The sequence below is a fragment of the Triturus cristatus genome, chromosome 4_1 (genome assembly GCF_964204655.1).
Source record: "Triturus cristatus chromosome 4_1, aTriCri1.1, whole genome shotgun sequence".
In the NCBI taxonomy this organism is placed as follows: domain Eukaryota; kingdom Metazoa; phylum Chordata; class Amphibia; order Caudata; family Salamandridae; genus Triturus; species Triturus cristatus.
Genome location: NC_140585.1, coordinates 913,082,226 through 913,109,884, shown reverse-complemented (window position 1 = coordinate 913,109,884; position 27,659 = coordinate 913,082,226). Strand labels below are relative to the sequence as shown.

The following is a 27,659-nucleotide window of genomic DNA, read 5'->3' as shown; positions in this document are numbered from 1 at the left end:
CGCAATGGTCCTGGAACCGGGGCAAGGGCGGAACAAACGGCACCCACTGCTGCGCCGAAGGCGGCGCTGGGGCCGGAGCCAGCAGCGCCGGACCTTGTGGCACCGGGGCCGGAGCCCACGGCGTAGGATCCTGTGGCGCCGAAGCTGGATCCGCCGGCGGCGCCGACGGGCCAACAGGATCTGGACACGGGACCGGCGCACCGTCGGGAGCCCGAGGCCTAAAAAGGTAGTCCATGGTGGCAAGAAACTCTTGCACCTGATCAGGAGTCAGCGACGGACCCGGGTAAGGCGGGTAGGCCGCGGGACTCCCAGGCCCCAAGGGAGGGAGGCGCAGGGGCAGAACCCCTGACCCCCTCATCCGCGGACCGTCGGGTGGGGGGGGTGGGGGGGTGGAGGTTGGTGTCAGAGAGCGAACAAGCTTCTTTGACTTCATTTTATGTCGTCGCTTACCGGAATCCGAGGGTGAAGACTTGGAGCCAGAGGAGCAACGACTGCGGCCCCACGAGCGGTCCCGGGAACGGCCCCTGGAGCGGCGTTGGGACGAGTGCCGGACCTCCAGCAGTTTCCGGCGCCGCACCCTCAAGGCCTTCGGGGCCATGGCCCGACAGTCTCAGCAGGCCCAGGAGTCGTGGTCTCCAGGCAGTAGAGGCAAACATCATGGGGGTCCATGTAGGAGAATAGGGTCTGCTTTCTATGTTCACCCCCACTTTTTGCTTTTGCTTTACTGGTTTTCGACTTCGATGTGGCTGTGGGCCTGCTAATCAGACCCACAGCCCTGCTGTTCTCTCTCTAAATTAATACTATGTACTTTAGGTGCATAATCCATTTGGATAGGATCACCTTATTGGCCCCTGTACAGTGTACCTTAGGTACCCAGGGCCTAGGTGTATCCTAGGCCTACCAGGGGCTGCAGCATGTATTATGCCACCCCTGGCCTGGCCTTCCATTATGACACAACTGGCTGATCACTCAACTGGGGCAAGGTCGTGTAATCACCCCTTGCTTATGTATAGTATTCCTATACCCAACTTATATGTAGACACGTGTACCTATCAGCCACTCCTATGGCAGGCCTTAACAATCCTGGAGGCAGAGTGCTTGGTAACATGTGAGATGGTGCTCTAGCATGAGCTGAGCCTGTCTGCAGCTTTCGGAATGAATATGCTACTTACCAGTATGCATCTGTTCTTGGCATGTAGGGCTGCTGACATTCATATCTGTGCATAGATCGCCGCCTAGTGTTGGGTCCGGATGTTTGCATGTTGTTGTCCTGGAAGAGTCTTCGAAGTATCCTGGGATAGGTGACTCCTCCCCTGGACTACAGTGCGCATGGGCATCTTCTCCATCCTCAGATTGTTTTTCGCCATTGTGGCAGTGATGGAGTAGATACAGAAAGTGATGACCATGCTTACAGTAATTCTGAGAGCTGCAGCTGCTACAGGCGCCGGGGAGGAGGGAGGGCGATATGAATGTCAGCAGCCCTACATGCCAAGAACAGATGCATACTGGTAAGTAGCATATTCAGCTCGAGGCATGTGGGCTGCTGAATTCATATCTGTGCATAGAATACATAGCAGTACCTCCTATTAGCGGCGGCTACCAGTGCCAGCTGCAGCGGTCTGAAAAAGAGTTTTGAGAACAGCCTGTCCTACAGCTGCCTGCTGTTTTGATTGCACATCTACACAATAGTGTTTGGTAAATGTGTGTGTAGTGGACCAGGTGGCTGCTCTACATATATCATGCAAAGGAATGTTTCCCAGGAAAGCCATGGAGGCCCCTAACTTACGTGTTGAGTGGGCTCGTGGGGGAATCGTTAATGTGCGTTTAGCCTTTTGATAGCAAATTTGAATACATTAAACGATCCATCTGGCTATACCTGCTTTGGAGATAGCGTTACCTTTGTGGTGTGGGGCAAAGGCAACGAAAAGTTGTTTAGTCTTCCTAAAGACTTTAGTCCTGTCGATATAGTACATGAGGGCTCTCTTTACATCTAGTGTATGGAGTGCTCTTTCTGCGACAGTTTGTGGGTTTTGAAAGAAAACGGGCAGTTCAATAGTTTGATTTATGTGGAACTGCGATATCACCTTGGGCATGAATTTGGGGTTGGTACGTAGTACGACCCTGTTGGCGTGAACCTGTATAAATGGCTCTTGAACGGTTAGTGCCTGGAGTTCACTAACTCTCCTCAAAGAAGTGATTGCTACTAGGAAAGCTACTTTCCAGGTGAGGAATTGAATCTCGCATGAGTGTAGAGGTTCGAAGGGTGGACCCATCAGGCGTGTGAGGACCAAGTTGAGGTTCCACATTGGAGCTGGTGGGTGGCGTGGAGGGATTACTCGTTTGAGTCCTTCCAAGAATGCTTTGATGGCAGGCACTCTGAATAAAGAGAGGTGCTGCCTGTTCTGGAGATAGGCTGATATTGCGGTCAAATGGACACGTATTGAGGTGTATGCCAGATTGCATCGGTATAGGTGTAAGAGGTAACAAATTATGTTTTGGATGGATGCGTCTAGCGGGTTAATGTCATTATTATTGCAATAGATGACGAATCTTTTCCAATTGGCTGCATAGCAAGCTCTGGTAGTGGGTCTCCTGGCCTCCTTAATGATGTCCATACAGTCAGGTGGCAGGTTTAGGTAGCCAAACTCTAGGACTTCAGGAGCCAGATTGCCAGGTTCAGCTGTTGCGGATCTGGATGCTGAATCTCTCCATGGTTCTGCGTCAAGTGCGCGGGTTTGATTCGCAGCCTTTGATGCGGCACCACGGAAAGTTCGAGAAAGGTGGTGTACCATGGCTGGCGTGCCCACGTTGGAGCAACCAGGACGAGTGTCAGTGAGTGTTGTCTGAGTTTGCGTGCCACCAGCGGTATCAGTGGTGCTGGGGGAAAAGCGTACGCAAATCTGCCGGACCAGTTCATCCATATCGCATTGCCCTGCGACTGCGGATGTGGGAACCTGGCGGCAAAGCTTTGGCATTTTGCGTTTTCGCTTGTGGCGAATAGGTCTATGTCTGGATGACCCCACTGTTGGAAGTACGGCTGGAGTACTGATGGGTGTAACTCCCACTCGTGCATCTGGTGGCTGTGTCTGCTGAGCAGATCCGCCATCTGGTTGTCCTTGCCGGGGAGGTGTTCCGCCATGAGGAACATGTTCCTCTGAATGGCCCACTTCCACATGCTCTGAGCCAGATGAGACAACTGTGGAGAGTGTGTTCCTCCCTGCTTCTGTATGTAGTACATGGCGGTCATGTTGTCCGTCCGGATCAACACGACTTTGTTGCACAAGTGTACTTTGAATGCTTTCATAGCCAGGAAGATTGCCATCAGTTCTAGAAGGTTGATGTGCATCTTCTTTTGTTGTGTTGTCCATAGTCCCTGCACTGTGTAATTGAGTACATGAGCTCCCCATCCCTGGAGAGACGCGTCCGCTGTCAGTATTATTTGTGGAACAGGCTCTTGGAACGGTCGGCCCTTGCAAAGGTTTTGTGGATTCTACCAATGCAGAGAGTTGTATGCCCGACCGCTCACCAACTAGGTCTTTTAGTTGCCCTTGAGCCTGATTCCATTGACGTGCTAAGCACTCCTGAAGCGGGCGCATATGTAGTCTCGCGTGTGGGACTATGAAAATGCAGGAGGCCATCATGCCTATCAACTGCATGAACACTCGCGCGGGAAGGGAGTGTTGGGGTTTGAACTTGGAAATCAGCATTTGCATGCTGTTGATTCTCACTAAATTTGGCTGAGCTGTGGCCGCCAGAGTGTCTATGGTCGCACCTAGGTACTGTTGTACGTGTGCGGGTTGGAGATGTGATTTTGGGTAATTTAGTGAGAACCCCAGACTGTGAAGAAGGTGAATGGTGCGGGACATGTGGCTGGCACATTGCTGGGCGGACTTTGCTTGAACAAGCCAGTCGTCCAGGTAAGGGTAGACGTGTATGTGTTGCCTCCGTATATGTGCAGCCACAGTAGCTAGGCACTTTGTGAAAACTCTGGGTGCTGTTGTCACGCCGAAGGGAAGGACTTTGAATTGGTAGTGCTGCCCCTGAACAGTGAACCTGAGATATTTTCTGTGTGAGGGGTGAATGGGTATGTGGAAATACGCATCTTTGAGGTCCAGTGTGGCCAGGAAGTCTCCCTGTTTGAGTAGCGGGAGGACTTGCTGTAGGGTGAGCATGTGGAAATGCTCGGAGAGAATGTAGCGGTTGAGGGGTCTCAGGTCTAGTATAGGTCTGAGTGACCCGTCCTTTTTCGGTATTAAAAAGTACAGGGAGTACACCCCCGTACCTTGCTCGTGGACGGGTACGACCTCTATTGCGCCTTTTTGTAGCATACTTAGCACTTCCTGCTGTAAGAGCGTTAAGTGCTCTGAGGACATAGGACGGTGTTTTGGAGGTATTGTGGGTGGAGTTGAGGTTAATTCTAGGCAGTAACCGTGTTTGACAATATCTTTGACCCACCTGTCCGTGGTGATGGAGTTACACGTGGACAGGAACCTTTGTAGCCTTCCCCCGACAGGTGTTATGTGGTCGGGAGGAAGGGAGAGGACGTCACTGTTTGTTCTTGGGGGAGGACCTGGTGTTGCCGTATCCGCGTCCTCTGCCCTTTGTGCTTGAGCCACGATATCCACCCCGGGTGTTTTTATCGTAGGAACTTTGTGTGTTTCCCTTGTTGTAGGTTTGCTGTGACCCCTGTCCTCTACCTGCTCCTCTATGTCCGGGGCGACGAAAGGAGCCGCTCCGAAAGGTCTGCGTTTGGAGAGCCCCCATGGACTTTGCAGTGTCTGTGTCCTTTTTTATTTTCTCTAGGGTGGTGTCAACCTCTGGCCCGAATAAGTAGTCGGGGTTGACCGGCTGGTTGAGGATGTTATTTTGTACCTCAGGTTTGAATCCGGAGATTGGTAACCAGGCGTGTCGTCGTAACATGACGCTAGTGTTTATGGCTCTGGCAGCTGTATCCGCGGCATCCAGTGCACACTTAATGGATGCGTTCGTGAGGAGTTGTCCCTCCCTGATGAGGATCTCTGCTCCCTCTTTGAATTGGTCAGGGAGATGTTGGAGTAATGTTTCTAATGTGTCGTAATGTGCACGATCGTAGCGAGCTAGGAGCGCCTGAGTATTGGCAATACGCCATATGTTAGCTGCTTGGGCTGCAACCCGTTTGCCGGAGGTCTCTAGCACCTTGGACTCTTTGTCCGGGGGAGGAGCATCCCCTGTCGTCTGCGAGTGTGCCCGTTTGCGAGCATTCGCGACTACTATGGAATCCAGAGGTAACTGGCCTCTAATGTAGGTAGGGTCCCCAGGCGCCGACCTGTATTTCTTGTCGATCCTGGGGTTTATTACTCTTGCCCTGGTGGGTTCTTTGAAAATGTCCTTTGCTGGTTTGAGGACACCTTTCAACATGGGTAGAGTTTTGATATTCCTTTCTGAGGATGCGAAAGTATCCATGAGAAAGTCGTCCTCGACGGTGTCAGAGTGGAGTTGCACACCATGATTGGCCGCAGCACGTTCAATGAGGGCGTTGAATGCGGCAGTGTCCTCTGTGGGAGACGTTTTTGCTCCATATAGCTGCGTGTCCTGTGTATCCATAGGTGCACCCGGGTCTACAGGGTCATCCCAAGCTTGGTCAGGGTCCTGTTGGCCTTCAGGGTCCATCTCTCCGGGGTAGGGGACGTGGTCACCCATGTAGTCCTCCAAAACGTCTGTTTCGGAGTGTGTGGGAGAGAAGGACTGCGGATCTTGGTAAGAGGAATGGAGAGGTTCGTAAAGAACTGGTTCCGAATCCACTGGCAGCTTTTTCTTTAGCGGGATCCGGTAGGAGTCCAAAGCTGGCTCGGAAGTTATTCTCCTCTTGTGGAGCATCATTCTGCCGGTGTCGGCATCGATGATGTGTGATGGTGACGTCTCTGCAGGAGAGCGTTCGGCAGGTGTGATCGTGGTGTGGGTGACACGTGTTCTGATTTGGAACAGTTTTGGGGCCGTGGATGGTGGCAGGCCAAAAGTGATGTTGGCCGGTGCCGGCGAAGCTTTTTGAGCTTTTTTCGGCTCGGAGCCTGACGTGTCCTGGAGGGCTGCCTTGTCTTTGATGCATTGCAAGGACGCTGCAACTTGCCGCACCTGGAGCGCCGACGGTTCTTTGGCGCCGACCGGTTCTATAGAGGCGGCCGTGGGCTTCTTCGGCGCCACTGGGTCATCGAGTCGAGGAGAGGTAGTAGCTGTCGACGGCGTCGATGATTGTGCCTTTGGTGCTGCTTTCGAAGCGGTGTGAGACGCAGCAGCCATTTTGACCTTTGTGGCCGGAGCCGATTGTTTCGGTGCCGGGAGCCGAGTAGGTTTGGCGGTACCGATGGTCTTTTTCCGTGTGTCGGCACCGACGTCGGCTGCTGTAAGCTCGGCACCGAAGTCTCGTTTGGTGCGGTCGGTGCCGACGGGTTTGGCTGGCGTCGAAGGTGTGGTGGGCTTCGATCCGACCAGTGTCACTTTCAGTTTCAGTTTCTGATGAACCAATACAGCCTTCGGTTTCGAAGAAGGGAAACCAGCCGTTTTGGGTAGTAATGGCTGCCGCTGAATGTCCGAGGCCGGGCCAGAGGGCGGGGCCGAAGAACTGCGGGATAGGTCTTGGGTAAGGCCAGAAGGCGATCCCTCGACCGGAGCCATAGACTGACGCACTGGGATATCCTCAGTCTGTACGGGTAGGCCTTGCTCGTCACCGGAGCTACTCTCTTCGGCCCCTAAGGCCTCATCGTAGTCTCCTACCTCGGTGTCGGCTTCGTCTTTGTGAAAGAGTCGTTCTTCGATGTCTTCCGATCCGGAGTCGTGTTCGGAAGCGGGGCTGGAGAGTAGGTTCTCCACGTCTTCGACATCTTCGTCCTCGGCGCTGAAGATGTTGGTCGGGGCCGGTGCCGCTTGCTGCGCTTTAAGTCTCGCTGCTCGTCGATTCCGGAGAGTCTTCTTGGATCGGAATCGGTCACAGGCCATACATGTGGACTCGTTGTGATCCGGTGAAAGGCATTTGTTGCACACCGGGTGGACGTCGACATGGGGATATTTCGCATTGCATACAGGACACCGCTTGAATGGGGTCCTCGATTCCATCGTCGATGTCGGGTCGATGGTCGGGTATGATGCGAAAAAGTTGTTCTTGAAGTTAGTAAGCTAACAAATAACTATCAATACCGATCGGGAACAGTACCGACGCGAACTAAAGGCCTTTTGGCCTGTAAAAAGTTTTTCCTAACTTGAGTCAAGATAAGCACATCCGAACCCAATGGCGGAAAAAAACAATCTGAGGATGGAGAGGATGCCCATGCGCACTGTAGTCCAGGGGAGGAGTCACCTATCCCAGGATACTTCGAAGACTCTTCCAGGACAACAACGTGCAAACATCCGGACCCAACACTAGGCGGCGATCTATGCACAGATATGAATTCAGCAGCCCACATGCCTCGAACCCATAGTTACCATAACCGTTTAAGATTATAAGGCACTTTAAGAGTATATGGTAGGCTATATCATAGAACAGCTATAAGGACATGGTTCCGAAAGCTGCAGACAGGCTCAGCTCATGCTAGAGCACCATCTCACATGTTACCAAGCACTCTGCCTCCAGGATTGTTAAGGCCTGCCATAGGAGTGGCTGATAGGTACACATGTGTCTACATATAAGTTCGGTATAGGAATACTATACCTAAGCAAGGGGTGATTACAGGACCTTGCCCCAGCTGAGTTATCAGCCAGTTGTGTCATAATGGAAGGCCAGGCCAGGGGTGGCATAATACATGCTGCAGCCCCTGGTAGGCGTAGGATACACCTATGCCCTGGGTACCTAAGGTACACTGTACAGGGGCCAATAAGGTGATCCTATCCAAATGGGTTATGCACCTAAAGTACATAGTATTAATTTAGAGAGAGAACAGCAGGGCTGTGGGTCTGATTAGCAGGCCCACAGCCACATCTAAGTCGAAAACCAGTAAAGCAAAAGCAAAAAGTGGGGGTGAACATAGAAAGCAGACCCTACTCTCCTACACAACCCCCCCCCCCCAAACTTAGGGACATTAAACTAACCTTGACCAGTTGAGTCTTCATGTTCTAAGTGGAAATATCTGGAGAGTCTATCTGCATTGGCAGGGTCAGTCCCAGGTCTATGTTCCACTGTGAAGTCCATCCCCTGTAGGGAAATGGACCTCCTAAGAAGTTTGGGATTTTCACCCTTCATCTGATTTAGCCACAAGAGGGGCTTATGGTCTGTCTGAATCTTGAAGTGAGTGCCAAACAAGTATGGCCTCAGCTTCTTCAGGGCCCAAACCACACCAAAGGCCTCCCTCTCAATAGCTGACCAACGTTTCTCTCTAGGGGTCAGCCTTCTACTTATAAAAGCAATGGGCTGGTCTTGACCATCTATATTAAGTTGTGAAAGAACAGCTCCCACACCCTCTTGGAGGTCAAGTCATTAAGTGGTGTCACAATGGACCCATAGTTCTTAACAAACTTTCTGTAGTACCCAGACAGGCCCAAGAAAGCTCTGACCTGAGTCTGGGTAGTTGGAGGAGTCCAGTCCTTTATGGTCTGGATCTTGCTCTCCAGTGGTTGAACCGGACACCCACCAACTAGGTGGCCCAGGTATACAACCTTGCTCTGCCCTATCTGGCACTTGGTGGCCTTGATAGTGAGGCCTGCCTTTTGCAGGGCCTCTAAAACATTCCTCAGGTGGACCAGGTGATCCTCCCAGGTGGAGCTAAAGACAGCAATATCATCAAGATAAGCTGCACAATAATCATCCAACCCAGTAAGGACTTGATTCACCAACCTTTGGAAAGTGGCAGGTGCATTCTTCAAACCAAAGGGCATTACCACAAATTGATAATGTCCTCCTGGGGTCGAGAAAGCAGTTCTGGCCTTTGCATTCTCAGCTAGTCTGATTTGCCAGTAGCCTGCTGTCAGGTCAAATGTGCTCAAAAACTTAGCAGCTGCCAGTCTGTCAATGAGCTCATCTGCCCTAGGTATTGGGTGGGCATCTGCCCTAGTGACAGCATTGAGACCTCTGTAATCCACGCAAAACCTCATCTCTCTCTTACCATCTTGGGTGTGAGGTTTTGGCACAAGAACTACAGGACTAGCCCAAGGGCTCTCTGAAGGTTCAATGACTCCCAGCTCCAACATCTTTTGTACCTCAACTTTTATGCAGTCCCTGACATGGTCAGGTTGCCTGTAGATTTTACTCTTCACAGGCAGACTGTCACCAGTGTCCACCTCATGGGTGCACCAGTTTGTCTGACTTGGGGTCAGAGAGAACATATGTCTGTAGGACTGCAGAACTTGCCTACAGTCCTGTTGCTGATGGACAGTGAGGCTGTCAGAAAAGACCACACCATCAACTGAGCCATCATCAGGATTCTGAGTCAACAGGTCTGGGAGAGGGTCACTCTCTTCCTCCTGCCCCTCATCTGTAGCCATGAGTAAGCCCATGTCTGCCCTGTCAACATATGCCTTCAATCTGTTGACATGAAGCACCCTGTGGGGGCTTCTGGGAGTCCCAAGGTCCACTAAGTAGGTGACTTCTCCCTTTTTCTCAACAATAGTGTGGAGTCCAGACCATTTGTCTTGGAGTGCTGCTGGGGCCACTGGCTCCAACACCCACACTTTCTGCCCTGGCTGGTACTCAGTCAAAACAGCCTTTTGGTCATGCCAAGCTTTTTGGAGTTCTTGGCTTGCCTCAAGGTTTTTAGAAGCCTTCTTCATATACTCTGCCATCCTGGAGCGGAGGCCAAGTACATAATCCACTATATCAAGTTTGGGTTGTCTGAGAGGTCTCTCCCATCCTTCCCTTACTAAACATAGGGGTCCTCTTACAGGATACCCAAACAAAAGCTCAAAAGGGCTGTAGCCAACCCCCTTTTGTGGGACCTCTCTGTAAGCAAACAGAAGGCAGGGTACAAGGATGTCCCATCTTCGCCTAAGCTTGTCTGGTAAACCTGTTATCATTCCCTTTAGGGTCTTGTTGAATCTCTCAACAAGCCCATTGCACTGTGGGTGATAGGGTGTGGTGAACTTGTAGTTCACACCACACTCCTTCCACATTGCAGTCAAATATCCTGACATGAAGTTGGCACCTCTGTCAGAAATGACCTCCTTTGGAAAGCCCACTCTGGAGAAAACTCCAAGTAGGGCCCTTGCCACACCAGGAGCTGTTGTGGTCCTCAGGGGAATAGCTCCTGGATACCTGGTGGCATGGTCCACTATCACCAGTATGAATCTGTGCCCAGATGCTGTTTGTGGGTCCATTGGTCCTACAATATCTATGCCCACTCTTTCAAAGGGAACCCCCACCACAGGTAGTGGTATGAGGGGGGCCTTGGTGGTGCCACCTGATTTGCCACTGGCTTGGCAGGTGACACAGGAGCAACAAAACTCCTTGGTATCTTCTGACATATGGGGCCAGTGGAAGTGAGGGACAAGCCTGTCCCAAGTCTTATTCTGGCCTAAGTGTCCTGCAAGGGGAATATCATGGGCCAAGGTAAGAAGGAAGCCTCTGAACTTCAGTGGTATGACCAACCTCCAGGATGCACCAGGCTTGGGGTCTCTAGCCTCTGAATACAGCAGCCCTTCATCCCAATACACTATGGGTACCTTGAGCATTCCCTGCAGCCTCAGCAGCAGCCTGCTGTCTGAGGGGTTCAAGAGAGGGGCAGTCTAATTGTGCCTGCTTCAGATCTGCCCTTGAAGGTCTCCCTGTCCCAAGAAACTCAACCTGATCAGGTTCAAGTTCTTCTAGGACAGTTCCTTCAGGGCTCTCAGAATCATCCTCCTGTGAGGGCTGATCCAGTACCTGAGGCAGGGGGGGGAAGGCACAGCCTTTACCCTACTGCTCTTTCTCTTGGGTTGTGACTGGTCCATAGTTCCAGGATCCAGCACTTGTTCAGTGGTGCACTTTTTGGCCTGTGACCTGGTCACAGCAAGGACATGTCCATCTATCCCTAGCATTTCTGCATGGGTCCTATACTCCACTTCAGACCAAACTGAAGTTTCAAGATCATTGCCCAGTAAACACTCCACAGGAAGGTCTGAACTAACAACAACTTTCTTGAAGCCAGTTACCCCTCCCCAGGAGAAGTTAACAATAGCCACACTATGGGAGGTAGTGGCATTGCTAGCGTTGGTCACTAGGTAGTTCTCACCTAGTATGATCTGTCCAGGGTCCACAAAGGCAGGTGTCACCATTGTGACACTAGCCCCAGTGTCCCTGTAGGCCTGAGCCATTCTTTCATTGATAAAAGGAGTCTGTCTGTACTTGCCCAGGTTACTGGGGCCTACAGTAGAGGACAAAGCTATGTCCCCATCACAGATCAGAACAGCCTGAGTAGGTATCCTGACTAGGCCAGAATCCTCCTCAGTTCCCAGGGTTAACCCTACTACACCCTTTTGCTGGGAACCACCACTTACAGCTGAACTAGGGGGTACAGTTGCCCTAGGGGCAATGGTGGATGGGGGCTTATCCTTTTTGGTGCACTCACTAAACCAATGTGAGTTGGACTTACAATAGTTGCACCATGGTTTCTTTTGGCCATCTTTTTATCCTTTTTGGGACCACCCTCCCCCTGAGCCTTTTGGGGGCCTGGTGAAGACTTCTGGTCTTTTTGTTTCTGGTCATTACCCTTCTGGTCTGCCTTTTTCTGATCACCGCCCTGGTTCTGGTTTTTCTGCTTAACTCTAGTCCTGACCCATCTATCTGCCTTCTTTCCCAATTCTTGGGGAGAAGTCAGATCAGAATCAATCAGGTGTTGATGCAGTAGCTGGTTTTGACAGTTGTTAAGGATTTGTTCTCTCATGATCAAATTATACAATCCTGTATAGTCCTTAACCTTACTTCCCGCTAGCCAGCCTTCCAGAGCCTTAGTGGCACAATCTACAAAGTCAGTCCAGTCCTGAGTCTGTCTCTTCTGGGTATCCCTGAACAACAACCTGTATTGTTCAGTGGTTAGGCCAAACCCATCAATTAGAGCACTCTTCAGGACAGTGTAATTGTCTGCATCCTCATCACTAACTGTGAGGCGCTTGTCTCTACCTTTCTCAGAGAAGGAGAGCCACAAGATAGCTGCCCACTGACTTTGGGGTACCTGCTGTACTTTGCAAGCCCTCTCCAAAGCAGTTATCCATTTGTGGATGTCATCCCCACACTTGTAGGGAGGGACAATCTTGCTCAGGTTTCTATTATCATAGTGCCTGTCTCTATCCTTAGGGATATTGCTGCCACCAGTGGGTTCTAACCCACTTAATTTTTGCTCCCTAGCCAGAGCAAGCTTCTCCTTAAGGGCAAGTTCTTCCCTCTCAATCCTTAGATTAGCTTCCCTAATTCTGGCTTCATGCTCTTTTCTCTGGGGGGGAAAGTCATTCCCCTGTGAGAAGAGGCATCCATAGAAGTCCACGACGAAACCCGACGCAAGTTCACACCTATGCACACGCAGCTTGTGGGCTAGGTAACTTGGGTACTTCGGTGCTCACAAGGGTAGTGACTATCCTAGGGTCTAATTTCCGAGTCTCGACTTTCTAGTTACACCAGAAGTGTCCTAAAACTGCTTATTTCAGAACTGTACTATTTCTATTGATTATACGCATTACGCGTGAGTGTTTCCACACTGCACCTGAATCCCGTGGGCCTCCCACTTCCTAACTGTTGGTAGTGTAGTGTAGCCCCAGCGATTCCCTAGGCCTAGGCCTATTCTATTCCCGTGACAGTGGTCCTTATACCACTTCTTTAGTATATGGTTTGCGTGGCCCCTAGGGCCTAACTGTATTACTTACCTGTGTGACTTAATGTATGCTTGAATAAGACTGTGTTGTACTTATCTCGAATCTCATAAAGAGTGCTGAGGGTTTGACTAGAATAAATACACTTTATTTTATATATATATATATCTGATGTGGTGTCCTTTCATTTGGTATTCAAGGGATTATATATGGTATCACAGCTGGCTTCAAATGCGATTCAGAGTTTAGTCTAATACTGCTCTTGTCCATGCTACCACTAGGATAGCTGGTCTATAAGGTTGACTTTACAACCAATCACCATAAGGGTTGTTTGGACTGATATAAGGTGTACACTAGAACTAGTGACATCATACATCAGGCCAACTTCTCACAGTCCACCACCAACATATTGCGATGGCAGACCCCACAGGACTTAAATCCAGGCATCCCTACGTACACCAGGAGAAAAAGGGGGGAGACAAAAGTCTCAAAAGATTAGTCAAAAAGTGACTAAGATATGTGTTCTATCTGGATCTGCGCTTGCTGGCGCGGAAAAAGAAAGAACTGATGTCAGCGTGCATGGGTGGCGCCTAAGTAGTCTCCGTGACATCATCTCGGCGCTTACGACGCCAATGATGGACGCGAAACGCACAAAGCCACCTACTGACGCGCAGGGGTAATGCTACAAAAAACTTTCTGTATCCAGTCTGATGCCTGGGGACATTCTAAGGTAAGGAATCTATCACTAACGTGTCTTTTTCAGATGAACATTATCAAGTTGAGTGGCTGCTGAACTTACTGCACAACAATGAGTAGTCCTGCAAGCGTATCAGAGGCGCCGCAGGCCGCTCTACTTAAAACACAAAACCCAAAGAAACAGTGGCATAGAGGGAGTTGTTTAGAGTGGAGTGAGAGTGGAGCAGAGTGGCTTAGAGTGAAGTGGGGTGGAGTGGCACAGAGAAGAGTGCAGAGGTGTGGAATGACGCAGAGCTGAGGGCCACAGTGTAGAGTAGGGTGCCAGAGTGTAGAGTATTGGGTCAGAGTGTAGGGTCATGAAGTGCAGAGTCAAAGTGGTACAGAGAGAAATGACGCAGAGTACAGTGGTGCAGAGTAGAATAGAGTGGCGTAGAGTGCAGAAGCATATGGTGCAATGGTGTAGAGTGACGTAGCGCTCAGTGGTATAGAGGAGAATGTTGTAGAGAACCGTCGTGAAAAGTGCAGTGGTGCAAAGTAGTTAGTAGAAGTACAGTGGCGTAGGCTGCATTGGTTTTGAGTATAGAGGTGTAGAGTGAATTGACAGAATGCAGAGAATTATAGTAGAATGGTGTAGCATACAGTGAAGAGGCGTAGAGTGGCACAGAGTGCAGCGGCGTAGTGTAGATTGTTTCAGAGTAGAATGAAGTGGAGAGGAGAAGGGTAGAGTATAGTAGTTCAGGGTAGAATGCAGTGGCATAGAGTAAAGTGAAGTGGTGAAGGTTAGAGTGGAGTGGTATAGTGTACACTGGCGTAAAGTGCAGAGTTACAGAGTGGCATGGAGTAGTGTAGAGGAAGAGTGCAGTGGTGCATAGTAGAGTGGGGTAGAATGCACTGGTAGAGTGGTGCAGATTAGAGAGGCGTAGAGTGCAGTGGCGTACGAGTTACTTACCTTTGGTAACGATGTATCTGGTAGAGACTATTCTAGCCACAGATTCCTTCACGTAGTATTATCCCCAGGCGTGAGACTGGATCCGGAAACTTTTTGCCACAGCATCCCTGCGCGCCGGGGGGGTGGGACGACACCACGCGACTCCGCGCAGGCGTCGTCTGCGTACGTGACATCAGCGAGGTCACATAAGACATGCCCCGGCGCGCCCACATCAGTTTTCTTCGGAGAACTTTTCCACACCAAAACCCCCAGATAAACTGTGGAAGCATGGGAACAGTGTGCGAAGAGCAGAAAAATTGGAAAGAAACGGTGACTAACATCATCACCAGGGTAGTGCCAACACCGCAGAACCCAAGGGCAGGGAAAGAAGAAGAAAGAAGAAGCAGAAACCTGCGCAGTCACCCTGCCAGCACCTAGGCAACCACCCATCCCTGTGCCCTGGAGGCAAGGACAGGCGTAAAAGTCATGGCACACGGAGGAAGCCCACCCCCCCATCCTGAGCAAGGAATGGGACCAGTCCCAAGACAGACAGGGACAACAAACCTCCAAGCCACCCCAACCTAGTGAGCAACCACCCACAAGGGACAAGGGCAAGACAAGGTCAGATGACCCTTAAGCAGAGGATAGCAATGGAAGGAGGGAAGGGAGGACAGGGATAGAAAGCAATCCCCCAACAAATCTGGAGTAGCCAGAGCAGCAGGGCATCGGAGCACTGGAATCCCATCCTCCAAAGGAGTAATGAACCGCCCCCAGACTGAGCCACCCGTCAAAAACAAGGAAGGCACTCACAGGAGACACAGCCCCCCACCGGGAGGTGAGTACCAAAGACCAACCCAAGGGTCCTCGCAGAATAGGTGAGGAAGAACGGGCCGTGAAGGAATCTGCGGCTAGAATCGTCTCTACCAGATACATCGTTACCGAAGGTAAGTAACTCATACATCTGATAGAGACTACTAGCCGCAGATTCCTTCACGTAGAATAGATACCCTAGCAATACCCCCTGGGAAGGATGGTCTGCGAAAGGACCCCAGCAGCCAATGCAGAACAGAGGGCCCTACAGGGGACCAGAGCTGTGGACCAGGTAGAACCTCGCCCCAGCCAGGCCAAGGGAACCCCCACAAGTAGAACCCCACCGACCACAAGGGGACGTGGGAGGGATAGAAGGCTGAAGAGGCCCGAACACTCACAGCAGAGGAACCAAGGGCAAGGACTGAGGGGCTGAAGAACTCCACTCCCCTCACAAGGCAACATAGCTTCCGCCCAATGTCAGGACAGGAGGGTGGAAGAAGAAGCCTAGACGACCCAAGGAACCTAGGGAAAAGAAGGCAAACCACTCCAGATGGAAAGCAGCCTGCCAGCCAGAACAGCACCGGCAGTCAAAGCCAGAAGCAATAGAACAGCAAGGGGCCCCAGGAACGTCGAGTAGGCGACGCCTAGCAAGGGAGAACACAGGATCCTCCCAGACCTCAGGACAGGAGCAGGGAGAGGAGGAGATGCCCGGGCCACCACTACGAGTGGCAGCGCACACGACCTCAGGAAGCAAAAGCCCTGCCAAGAGCCTTTGGATGGCGGCGTCGGCCGGGGCATGGAACAGGCTGCCATCAAACGGAAGGTCGATGAGTCGCTCCTGAATATTCTCAAGGAATACTCTGTCCCGAAGCCAAGCATGGCGACGGAGAGCGACTGAGGAAGCCATGGCCCAGCCCAGCACCTCCGAGATGTCCGGAGCGGAGAATAAACGTCGCAAGCTCCCGGCTGTCCAATGCATGATGCCGTAAGTCCACCGGGCCAGACTCCTGGGACACTGCAGATCCCAGAGACTCCGCCGAGTCCCACAAACAAGAGGCCCTAGCCAGCACACACAAGGTGTTAAGGGCCCACAGGGCCGCGCTGGTCGAGGCGAACATGTTGCGTTCCCAAGAGTCCAGCCAGCGGGCCTCTCGGGACGGCGGAGTCAACAGCGGTGACAGGGAGGGAAAAGCAGTCCGCAAAAGGGGGCTGGCGGCTGAGGGGTGAAGGGGAAGACACGCCTGGTCACGCGGCGCCGGGAGGGGCCAGTGCAGAAGATGCTGAGGCACCGGGTCCCCTGAGGCAGGACGCTTCCAATCCCCCGTCAGGGAAGAAAGGAGCGAGCCTTCAAAGGGGAGTAAGATTTCCCTCCCACCAGAGCCCTGGTGGAGGGCATCCAATAGATGGTCCGCCGGAAAGTGAGCCACCAGATCACCCATGCGCAGGATGCCCACAGCCGTGGACACCGCGTGAGCGAAGGCTGAACCCACATCTCTAGGGCCCCGCGGTGGAGAAAGCAGCTACTCCGTGGGCGACGGCTGCAAACTAAGGCAGCCGTCCCTGCGGCCAAGCGGGCGGGCAAGGGCCAGACCTGGAAGTCAGAAGGTGCCGAAGAATGAGGGACCTGCCGATCTTCCTACGAACATCTCTGCCTCAGGAAGTGAAACAACTTTTAATCGTCCGAGCCCAACACTAGATGGCAGGACAATGCTAAGCATATGTATCTACCGCCAACACATGAGATTATATATATATATACACATACATATATATATATACACACACACATATATACATATATATATATACACACACATATACATATATATATATACACACACATATATATATATACACACACATATATATATTCACTGAAAAAAACATAGGTTTCACACATGTTATAGTTAGCGGAAATTTTACTGATAAAAAAACCAATGAAATTCCCCCGTTATAGTTAGTGCAGGAAACTATAACTCACGCGACCGCAATCCTCTGCTGATGCTAATACTGTATTTAGACACTTATTTGCCCATGTCTTCTTCCATAAATTTTTAGCTATACATATATTACAAATATTTTTTTTTTCCATAAAGACACATATGTCATCAGCAGAAGATTGCGGTCGCGTGAGTTATAGTTTCCTGCACTAACTATAACGGGGGAATTTCATTGTTTTTTATCAGTAAAATTTCCGCTAACTATAACATGTGTGAAACCTATGGTTTTTTCAGTGAATTTGCAAGGTTTTTTAAATGCTAATTCCTAACTATAACGTGTGTGAAACCTATGGTTTTTTCAGTGAATTTGTATGGTTTTTTAAATGCTAAGTTACTTTACGCCATTCGTGGCGTGCGCGCCCACTTAACGCAGTTCGTTCCGTGCGCGCACGGTGCGCTTCGCGCACCGTGCGCGCACAGTGAGCACGCGGTGCGCTTCGCGCACCCACTTTACGCTAGATGGGCCATGTACGCACGATGCGCTTCGCGCACCGTGTGCACATGGAGGACATATTATGCGCTTCCTTGTGATAGGTAATCTGTTGAAATTTTTTGGGGAAATGCTGTGCTCTTATATGCCATGCACAAATGGTGGCCTTCGGCCACCATTTGCACACAGGGTGGAGAGAGTGTTTTTTTTTTTTTTTATAATAATTTTTTACCGTACGCGTACGGTAAGCGTACGGTAAGCGTAATCGGCGAAATTTTCGAAAAATAAAAAATTACCGTTTTTTGCCTTGGGGGATCTTTGAAGACTCAACTAACATGGTTATGTGCATGGGTGCTGTCTAAACAGCCCCTTTATATGTTTTTGGCATTTGTTTATCAGCTCCCCCCTCAGAGTGCGAGAGAGAAAATGGCGGCCACCGCTTCCTGGTTTCGACCGATTCGAATGTTTACTAAGATCTAAGGGCCAATCAGAATCGCGCTCGCGCACGCCACCGTACGCGTACGGTAAGCGTACCGTAAGCGCAGCCTAAGCTGGCTCAGATATATATATTGATTTAAAGGCTATTTTCTCAGAATCTACTGAACAGATTTACACCAAACCTACAAAAGGCACTTCCTTGACCTGAGGACTACCTCTCTGCCAAATTTCAAGTAATTCTGTTCAGCCGTTCGGGCTGTAGCGGTGTCTAAAGGTCCTATGGAAAAATGCATAGGAAAAACGCGTTTTGGGACCCCCCTTTTATCTCAACCCCCGCTTGACGAATCCCCCCGAGACTTTCAGGGTAGGAGCGGAGCGTAGCGCCCCACCTATTTTGAGAAATTCGCGAGGATTCGTCAACCGGCGCCAAAGTTATTCAAAATAGAATGTTGCGGATTTCCTATGGAAACGTGGTCCTAACTATAACTACCTACTGGCGACCGCCAGTAGGTAATAAACACACATATATATATATACACACATATATATATATACACACATATATATATATATACACATATATACACACACACACACACACACACACACACACACACACACACACGCACGTATATAATTTAAGAAGTGCTACGGGATCCCAGCACGTGGGTGGGCCTATTCAATGCTTATGACTATTGATGAGGATCCCCTCAAAGAGAAGCTAGTGTTTCGAAGCTCGAGACAGAGGGTATAGAAACATCTCATAAGGAAATTGCAGATTTTAGGCCTTATGGGACTGTAGGCTAGGGTGTAATTTTCCCATACATTTGTTTTCTTCCAGGTCACACCGTGTAGAATCCCTCTTAAAACCGCACTCAGCTCTCACTAAAATACACTCTATCAAAATTCATCAGATACAGTTTAAAAACAATTCTGATGAAAATTAAATGACAGCATGCTGTAGCTTGTACTACCATAGACAATTGTAACCTTTCACAAGACCTAAAGTCTAAGCCTTTACAGATTTCCAGGACGCTACTTCAAATATATCATGCTAATTGTCACAAGTGAATCTTTTCATACTGTACAAGCATGGACAGTTATGCAACATAAATATTGAAAACCAATATTATCACACCAGAAGTCTCCTTTTCTTAGTTGTGCTCACCCTGCATGACATACCCACCTTGTGACCTGCTTGTGGAAGTCTGTAAGTTGTTTGTGTGTTGCAGTCACAGCCCCCGCTGCCGTTTCCTTTGGTAAACCCTTCAGCGCATTTTCCAGCCATCGACAAAAAGTCTGCATTAGTTGGAGATATTAGAAGGGAGGACTGTCAAGACCTCAAGTTGAAGTATAACAGACAAAAAAAGGCCTATAGCCATAGAAGGACTTGTCTTTTACTTTTCATATTTTTTATTTATAATGAAACTGTACACATCATTCAGGAGAGAAGTGAAAAACAAATTAACTACCTTTGTTAACTTTTATGATGGATATTCCAGCTCCTGCAGATTCCTTATGTGAACCATCCACCCAATCATGCACTGGATCAAGAACAAATCAGCATGTCCTAGCATTTGACCTGCAAGGTGGCACCAGGGAACAAGCTGCTTATCTTCGGTAACTGTCTTTCTGGTAGAGACGATCTAGCTGCAGATTCCTCACCTTTTGAATATTCCCCAGGCTTCAGACTGGATACGGAAAATTTCTCAAAGTACCTATGTGTGCTGGAAGGTGGCACCATGCTGCTCCGCACTTATGCCATTCCGCTCTGAAAGTGACATGCAGGACCTATATAGGCACCGCTCCTGCACACGGACCTCAGTTGCTTTCAAAACTGTCTGTGTCCCCAGTTGCTTTCAAGAATGTCTGTCCACAGGTGTGGAGTACCAAAAGCAAATTTATATACCAGTGTGCAAAGTCCTAGACTGGGAATCTTATTAATGCAGAGTCCAATCACAGAACAGGGAGGATTGGTTAGGAATCGGAGTCTCCACCAGAAAGAGCATTACTGAAGGCAAGTACCTTGATCTTCTGAAAGAGAATTCTAGCTGCAGATTCCCCACCTTTTGAACAGATACCAAAGCAGTACCTAATAGGAGGCGGGCTGCGGATGGACTCAAACCTGAAATTCCTGAAGGACTGAGCGGGCAAAGTACCATTCTTGGCGCACTTGGCTTCCCAGACAAGAGTGCTTCATGAACATATGGAGGGACGCTCAAGTCCTGGTAGATGTCTAGGACAAGGACTCTATGTTCTAACGCAATGGTGGCAGCTTTGGCCCTGAATGACGGCGGGGAGATGCTCTGACATAAGTGGAAGGGCCGCACAAATTTTGGTAGAAAGGGTGCCCTAGTTCGAAGAATCAACTTATCGGGGAAGAAGGCAGTGTACTTTTAAGATGAACACTCAGGGTCTGAAGAGCACTTAAGCTGTGCAGAAGTGATGGCAATGAGGAATAGAGTTTTGACAGGGAGGGGCTGTAGGGGACAGCTGTGAGGCAGCTCAAATGGAGTACACATTAAATAATTAAGGACACGTTTGTGGTCCCGTGATGCATTACAAAAGGAGAAGGGTAAATGGATGCTACAGCCCTTCAAGACCCTCATCACAACCTGTGATTCAAATGATGAAGGCTGATCCTGCAATCACAGGAAGACCACGGGCGAAGAAAGCAAAGCCTTGCGGGTCAAGAGACAGAACAAACAGGACATTAGACAATCGGGCCTAGAGGGGGGTCAAATTGACATGCGCTCCAAACCACAAACTTATTTCAGCGACAGGCGTGTACATTCTTTATCGAGGAATGTCTGGCAAGATGACATCAACTACCTCCAGAGCAAGCCCAAAGTCATTCAGCTGGCGCCTCTCAGTTTTCAAGCATAAGGATGGAGATTGTGAAGGCCAGGGTGAAGAATCCGACCTTTCTATTGTGACAGCAGATTTCCCAGAGGTAGCCCGATCAGAGGGCAGATGCTCAAACCAAGGAGTTTGGGATATTATACTCTGTGCCCAGTCAGGAGACAATGGGATGATTTAGGCCCATTCTTTTGAGAACTTGGGACAGGAGTGGTATCGGCGGAAAGGTATACGGGACATGTCTCTGCTCGAGAGACGCCTTGGAAACTCCAATACGCAGAAGTGCTGACATTGTGCATCTGGTAGATGGTGAACAGGTCGAGCCAAGGCTCTCTCCATTCATGAAAAAGAGCTTGCACCATCTCCGGGTGTAACTGCCACTTGTGATCTGTAAAGCGCCGATGGGAGTTCGCTCGCCCTGGCATTCAATGAGGACGCAGGTGTTTCACCAAAAAGATTACTTGGCGATCCAGCGATTTCTAGAGGCGCAAGCCCTCCTGACACACGTGAATGCTTTTCAAAAGTCTAGGTTGACTTCTAATGAACCTAGTACCTGGAAGAAGAATGCCTCTATGTTGAAGTGTACCATGATGCTGAAATGGGTCTTAAATTTGAATGTCTCATCAACATCTTTTGTACATTATAACTTTTCTTTATGGGGAATAGGTCTTTGTGCTCCAAGATTTTGCCTTGCAAAGCCTATGCTACTTCAAGACATGATTTTGCTCATCTCGGCTATATTCGTATCCTACTTTTTAAACGTGCACTTTGGGCATCTTTCACACACTGGGCAAGTCACATAAGCTTCAGGAGGACCCTCTAAAGTTTTTTCTTCAGAACCTAGGGCAATTTACAAACCATCTACGGTGGCTTCGAAATGTGGTCATTGTCCTTTGGTGTTTGCTTTTTGACTTTGTCGTAAGATTATTCTTCTGACTTTCACCATTTCTATCACCTCTGAGTACCAGGTCTGTCTTGCCCACTGCAGGCAAGACTAGGATCCGTTTTATTGTTGCTTGTGTGAACTTCTCTATCACAAAAAGGTATCAGAGATTAGTGGAAATGCACATGCAAATGTCCCTGACCAATCTATCGACACGGAGTTCCCCTGCGCCTACTGGTTTGGGAATCTGGCTGCAAAGTCTTGGCATTTTGAGTTCTCTTGTGCTGCGAAGAGGTCTATTGCTGGTGTCCCCCACTTCTTGAATAGCGCATCCAGCTCTTCCGGTTTTAGCTTCCACTCTTGGGAGACATTCACCGGTCTGCTGAGCTTGTCCACCTCTGTGTTCCATTCACCTGGCAGATGTATCGTGACTAGCGTGATTTTTCTCTTAATAGTTCATGTCATATCTCATGTACCAGCATGGACAACTCATGGGATCCTGCCCCTTCCTGTTTTTTGGGCTAGAACATGGTTATTGTGTTGTCTGTTTGAACCAGCACAGTCTTGCCTACGATTTGTGTCTGGAAGGCTTTCAGTGCCTGAAAGACTGAGTTCCAGTACATTTATATGCTTCACCGCGTCTTGTAGGCTCCATACGCCCCTGATCTTTAGTCTCTGCATGTGGGCTCGTCAGCAGGAGTGTGAGATATAGGCCATGGGCATAACTGAGGGAGCTGGGCTCTGAAAAGGTCTGCCTATTGTGATGTCTGAATGCTCCACCATTGTAGTTCCATGTGCACTCTGTCTGGTACAACCAGTAGCTCCTCCGGACTCCCTGACCATTTTGACCAATGTCTCTGTAGCAGTACCTGGATTGGTCCAATGTAGAGTCTTTCATTTGGAATAAGGGAAATGCAATAAGCTATTCTGTCCAACTGTCCTCATTGTCAGAGATCGCCCACTCTGGTAGAGGCAAATTTGATCTGTCAGTGCATCTATCCTCCCTTGGGTAGGAAAAGTTTTGCTCGTTTGGAGTCTAGCTTTGCCGCTAGAAATATCTCTTCTCTTTGTGATGTTGGGGCTAATTTTTCTTGATTTATGGAGCAAATTAAGTCATGTAGGGTATGCATTGCGGTCCTTATGTTCTGTGTTTGAATGATTCTGCCCTGTCCCTTCTCCCTGTTGGGACTCTCTCTATTGCATGTTTTTGCAGTAGGTCGTGGACCGTCTGTCTGAGCCATATTTGTTTATTGAGGTTGACTGGTCTTGCTCTTGGTTTGTTGTCTGGAGACTGTTTTTGCTGTTCAATACAATATCCATGATGGATAATGCTTAGGATCCATGTGTTGGAGGTGATGGAGCTCTAATGATGGAAAAATTCTACAATCTCCTACCTTCCCCTCACAGGTGTTATAAGAGGTAGGATTCTGATTGCAGAGTCACTTGTTTGAGGATCCTGTCTCTGCCCCTTGCTTGTCCCCGAAAGGGCTACTGCTGCATATTTGGGTACTGCTTTAGCAGTGTGGTCACTGCGTTGCGGTTTGGGTGCGAAAGCTGGAAGGGTGTCCAGGTGCTGACTGAGGCCTCCCCGGTGATCAGTCTCATTCATGTTGCGGTGGTAACTCTGAAACCTCCCCTGAGTTGTCTGGCCCCCATCACTTTTGGCATCTGGTTGTCCTTTAAATGCTAAGAACTTCATCAACTGAAGCTTCAAAGAGGGTGTCTCAGGTGAATGGCATGTTGATAACGTGCCACTTGTACATTCGGTTTGAAATTCGACACCTTCAGCCACACACTTCTCGGGGTGATACCTGGACCAAGCTGTCTGCTGGCAGTGTCCGCTGCATTTAGAGCCGATTTCAGTCAAGTTGTTTTCCCTCAGTGACTACACTTTTTGCCCTCTTTTTGTGTTGATCTGGCAGGTGTTGCAGCAGATCTTTGATTTCTTACCATTGCTGGTGGCCATATCTGTTAAGCACACTGGAATTAGATATAGGCTAATGTGTTGCTGCTATTCGCTTCATCTTTCTACCCACCATCTCCAAGCGTGTACTTTCCTTGTTTAGTGGGGATCCCAAAGTTTCTGGGATGTTGGCTCGCCTTTGGGATGTGATGACAATAACTGAGTCTGCTTTGACTGTGCCCCTGATTTAAGTTGGGTAGTGAGAGGAGTGCTTATATTTCTTTTCAGCCCTGGGAGTTACAACTTTTGCTGTGGGTCACTCGCTGAATGCGTCTTCCCACTGATCGATGATGCTTGGTAGCATGAGGTGATACAGATTCTTCCTTTCTGATGGAATGAGTGTCTCTACCACGCAGCAGAGTTTGCCTTGTCTTGCTTCTTCCCACTGATCGATGATGCTTGGTAGCATGAGGCGATACAGATTCTTCCTTTCTGATGGAAAGAGTGTCTCTACCACGCAGCAGATTTTGCCTCGTCCTTCCTCCAACTTTACCCCATATTATTCTGCTACTCTATTGATGACAGAAGATCCTCCCGAAGTGGCAGTCTGATCAGAGGATCGATGTTCATTTTCAGAAGCTCTGGATACCAGACTCTCCTTGCCCAGTCTGGAGTCACAAGAATGACTTCGGCCCAGTCATTCCTGATCTTCTTCAGAACCTTGGGCAGGAGTGGTATGGGGGGGGGAAAGGCGTACAGCAGGCCTGAGCTCCACTCGCAATGAAAGGCGTCGCTGAGCGATGCTACCTTGGAAACTCTAGTGCGCAGTATTGCTGGAACTGCGCATTCTCTTTGGAGGTGAACAGATCTAACCATCCATCTACCCAGTGCTGCAAGAGACCATGCACCACCTCCGACTGGAGATGCCATTCATCATCCGCTAGGCATCGACGGCTGAGTTTGTTCGCCCTGGCGTTTAGAGAACCTGCTAGGTGTTTAACCACCATAGTTTTGCCCTGCTGTCCCAGCCATGCCCAGAGACGCAGGGCCTCTTGACAGAAGGTCCACGACCTCACCCCGCCCTGCTTGTTGCAGTATCCAATGGCGGTGGTGTTGTCCGTGAACACACTCTTGACAGAGGGAAGAAATGTCTTCAATGCCAACCATATTGCTTGAAACTACAACAAATTGATGTGGAGCCCCGACTGCGCCGGACACCAGTGTCCCCGAATATCCACCTCTCCCAGATGGCCGCCCTATCCCAGAAGTGACGCATCTGTCACAACTGTGGGATCTGGTTGGGGAAGGGAGAGGGGTCTGCCGTTGACCCAATCGAGATTCGTCAGCCACCACTGCATATCTCTTACAGTTCCTTCCGAGATCTGGGCCACGTTGGTGAGATTTCCCAGATTCTGCACACACTGAAACTTCAGGTACCACTGCAGAGCCGGCATACGCCACCTGGCATGCTTTACCAACAGGACGCAGGAGGCCGTAGGTTGAGACTCCTTGAACTGCACTAGGGCAGAGTCTGCCTTGTCCAGAAAAAGATGGGATCCATCAAAAAGGCATGTCCATCAGTTTGCCTGGACATCGCCCGAGAAGCCAGTTGTTACAAGCCAGGCGTGGCACCACAAGGCCACTGTCGATGAAATCAGTCTGCCCAGGGAATCAGTAGTGTCAAGGCCACACCTTATAGTGAATTTTACTGAATCTCTCCTGTCCTTAACCGGCTGAGAGAGCACAGCCTGGGTATCCTGCGGGACTTGTGGCACCACTTGCGCAACGGTCTCCCAAAGGGAGTGGGAGAAAAGGCCCAATAAGCATGCAGTATTCACCGACCTCAATGCCAGGCAGGCTGGAGGATGAAAACATCTTCTTTCCAAGTGAATCCAGCCTCTATCCAGAGGGGTGGAAGGGAACGCGCCCTGGGAGGCAGAAGCCTGCACCACCAAGCTTTCAGGGGTGGGGTGTTGGCTGAGTAACTTTGAGTCGCCCGAAGCCAGGCAATGGCGGCATGCAATTGTCCTATTTGAAGGAGGCCCTGTTCTAGGCTTGGACCACGTGCCTAGAAGGACAACAGTAAGTGCTTTATTGAAGGGCAAAAGGGGTTCAGAAGTTGAAGCCCCAGGCTGAAGCACTTCGCTTAGGAGATTAGTCCTAACCTCCACAGAGGGCAACTCCGGTCCAAGGTCCTCAGCTGCTCTCTTGATCACCATGGCATAAGATGCCCCCTCCTCCATAGCCACAGTTGGCGGAGACAGCATGTCAGTATATGGGAAAATTCCCAGTCCACTGGCCTCCCCAAGTTCCCGTTACCAGTCCATCCTGGTGTTCCTAAGGGTCCGTAGGCTCCACCCAATCCTCTCTCATGCCCAAAACAAAAAGTTCAGGTGACAACATAGAACCCCCCCGAGTTTGATCAACGTAAGAATTGGCGTAGAGCGACGCTGTTGCGACTCGGTCTCTTCGGGGAGAAGGCTGGGGCTGACTGACGGTGAGCATTGGCAGCCCCAAACTCGGGTCCGACGCCGGGTAAGGTCACAATGGCATGACCGGCGGCGTCCTGGATCAGATCCCTGAGGCCACACTGGAGCAGACTGTGTCTAATCCGATGGGGCCCCCTTCCTATCCCGCAGGGCCCGACGGCTCACCAGAGAGGTTGGCCCGCTGAAATACGTGGCGCGCGGCCTCGTAAAAATCTTTAATTTGAGCGGGGGTCGCTCCGGCACCCAGAAAGGAGGAAGGTGCGAAGTCGACCCTAGTTCCAGCTCTGCAGAACCATGCCTAGGGTGTCCGTGTTCCTTACCTTGTTCGTAGATGGACGACAGTAGAGGCAAAGATGAAGTATGCTTGGACTTCTTCTTATACCTCTTCCCAGAGTGTCCGGATGACCTGAAGTGGCACGAAGAGGACTTGGGGCTCCGGGACCTGGTCCGTGACCACCTCTTCTTCCATCAGGACCTACACGGAATCTTACTGGATGGTGTCGACTACCGGGCCGCAAGGAGCTTTATAGCCCGCTCCAGCAAGGCCTTTGGAGCCATAGCCAACAGTCCGAGCACAACTTCGAGTCATGGTCGCGCTCAAGACACCAGAGATCAGGTGTGGGTCGGTTAGTGACATCATGCTGCGACAGGCACCGCACCGTTTAAACCCTCTCTTCCTCAAAGACATTCTCACACATGATTGAAAAAATGAACGAAGTCGCCAAAAGAAGAAAAAAAAAACGGGTAGATTTTCTCTGGATCAGCATTCAACTGGTGCTGAAAGAAAAGGACAGACGTCTGCGCGCCTGGGTGGCGCCTATATAGGTGACCGCGACTTCATAACAGACACCAACGACACAGAAGTCACACAGAGCCGAATGGACCCACCCGACAGCATGCGCAAGGGGTATTGCTCGAGCAAAAGTTTGCGGTTCCAGCCTGAGGCCTGGAAAATTCCAAGGTAAGGAATCTGCCGCTCTAAGTCTCTATCAATTCTTCTGTTTGGGCCCATTAGGCTCTTTTCTCCTTTCTTTTTCTCCTCGACCGCCAAGGACTTCAGAGATGGGAAAGATTTGGAGTGTTTCGACTCCCCTGTGAACTGCCTTAGTCTGGGCACCTGGGGCTTGTGTCCTTTGTGTGTGGTTCTCTTCAGTGTCTTTGACGGTTTCCTCTGTGGCCTCCTTGTCATTGAAGAGGTGTTGCACAGCACCTGCCCCCTGAGACTATGCCTCTGCTTCTGCCTTGATTTCAAGATCTTTGGATGAAACTCTGCGCAGGCTCAGCGGCCCTCCGCTGGTTGGTCTCTCAGTAGACAGAGAATGCAGATCCCCGCAAAGTTGCGGTGGGATTTTGGGCAGAAACTAAAACGGGTGTGTTCCATACCTACTTTACATTCTTTGGCCCACACGATTCACAGTGTCAAGATTGGGGCTTAGCAGCCCCCCCAATCTGTGTTCTGAGCATTACTTGCTGTCAGAGCTGGTA

General features: G+C 50.0%; 1 protein-coding gene across 3 annotated transcripts in view; it reads right to left on the bottom strand.

Moving 5' to 3' along the window:
• TNPO3 (transportin 3) overlaps nucleotides 1-27,659 on the bottom strand; it is a 1,119,313-nt gene that overhangs the window by 53,091 nt on the left and 1,038,563 nt on the right. For all 3 annotated transcript variants that reach the window (XM_085653697.1, XM_085653695.1, XM_085653696.1), the window contains exon 21: nucleotides 19,227-19,339. In XM_085653697.1, coding sequence (XP_085509823.1) covers nucleotides 19,227-19,339 — 113 coding nt within the window. The remainder of the gene's footprint in view (nucleotides 1-19,226; nucleotides 19,340-27,659) is intronic.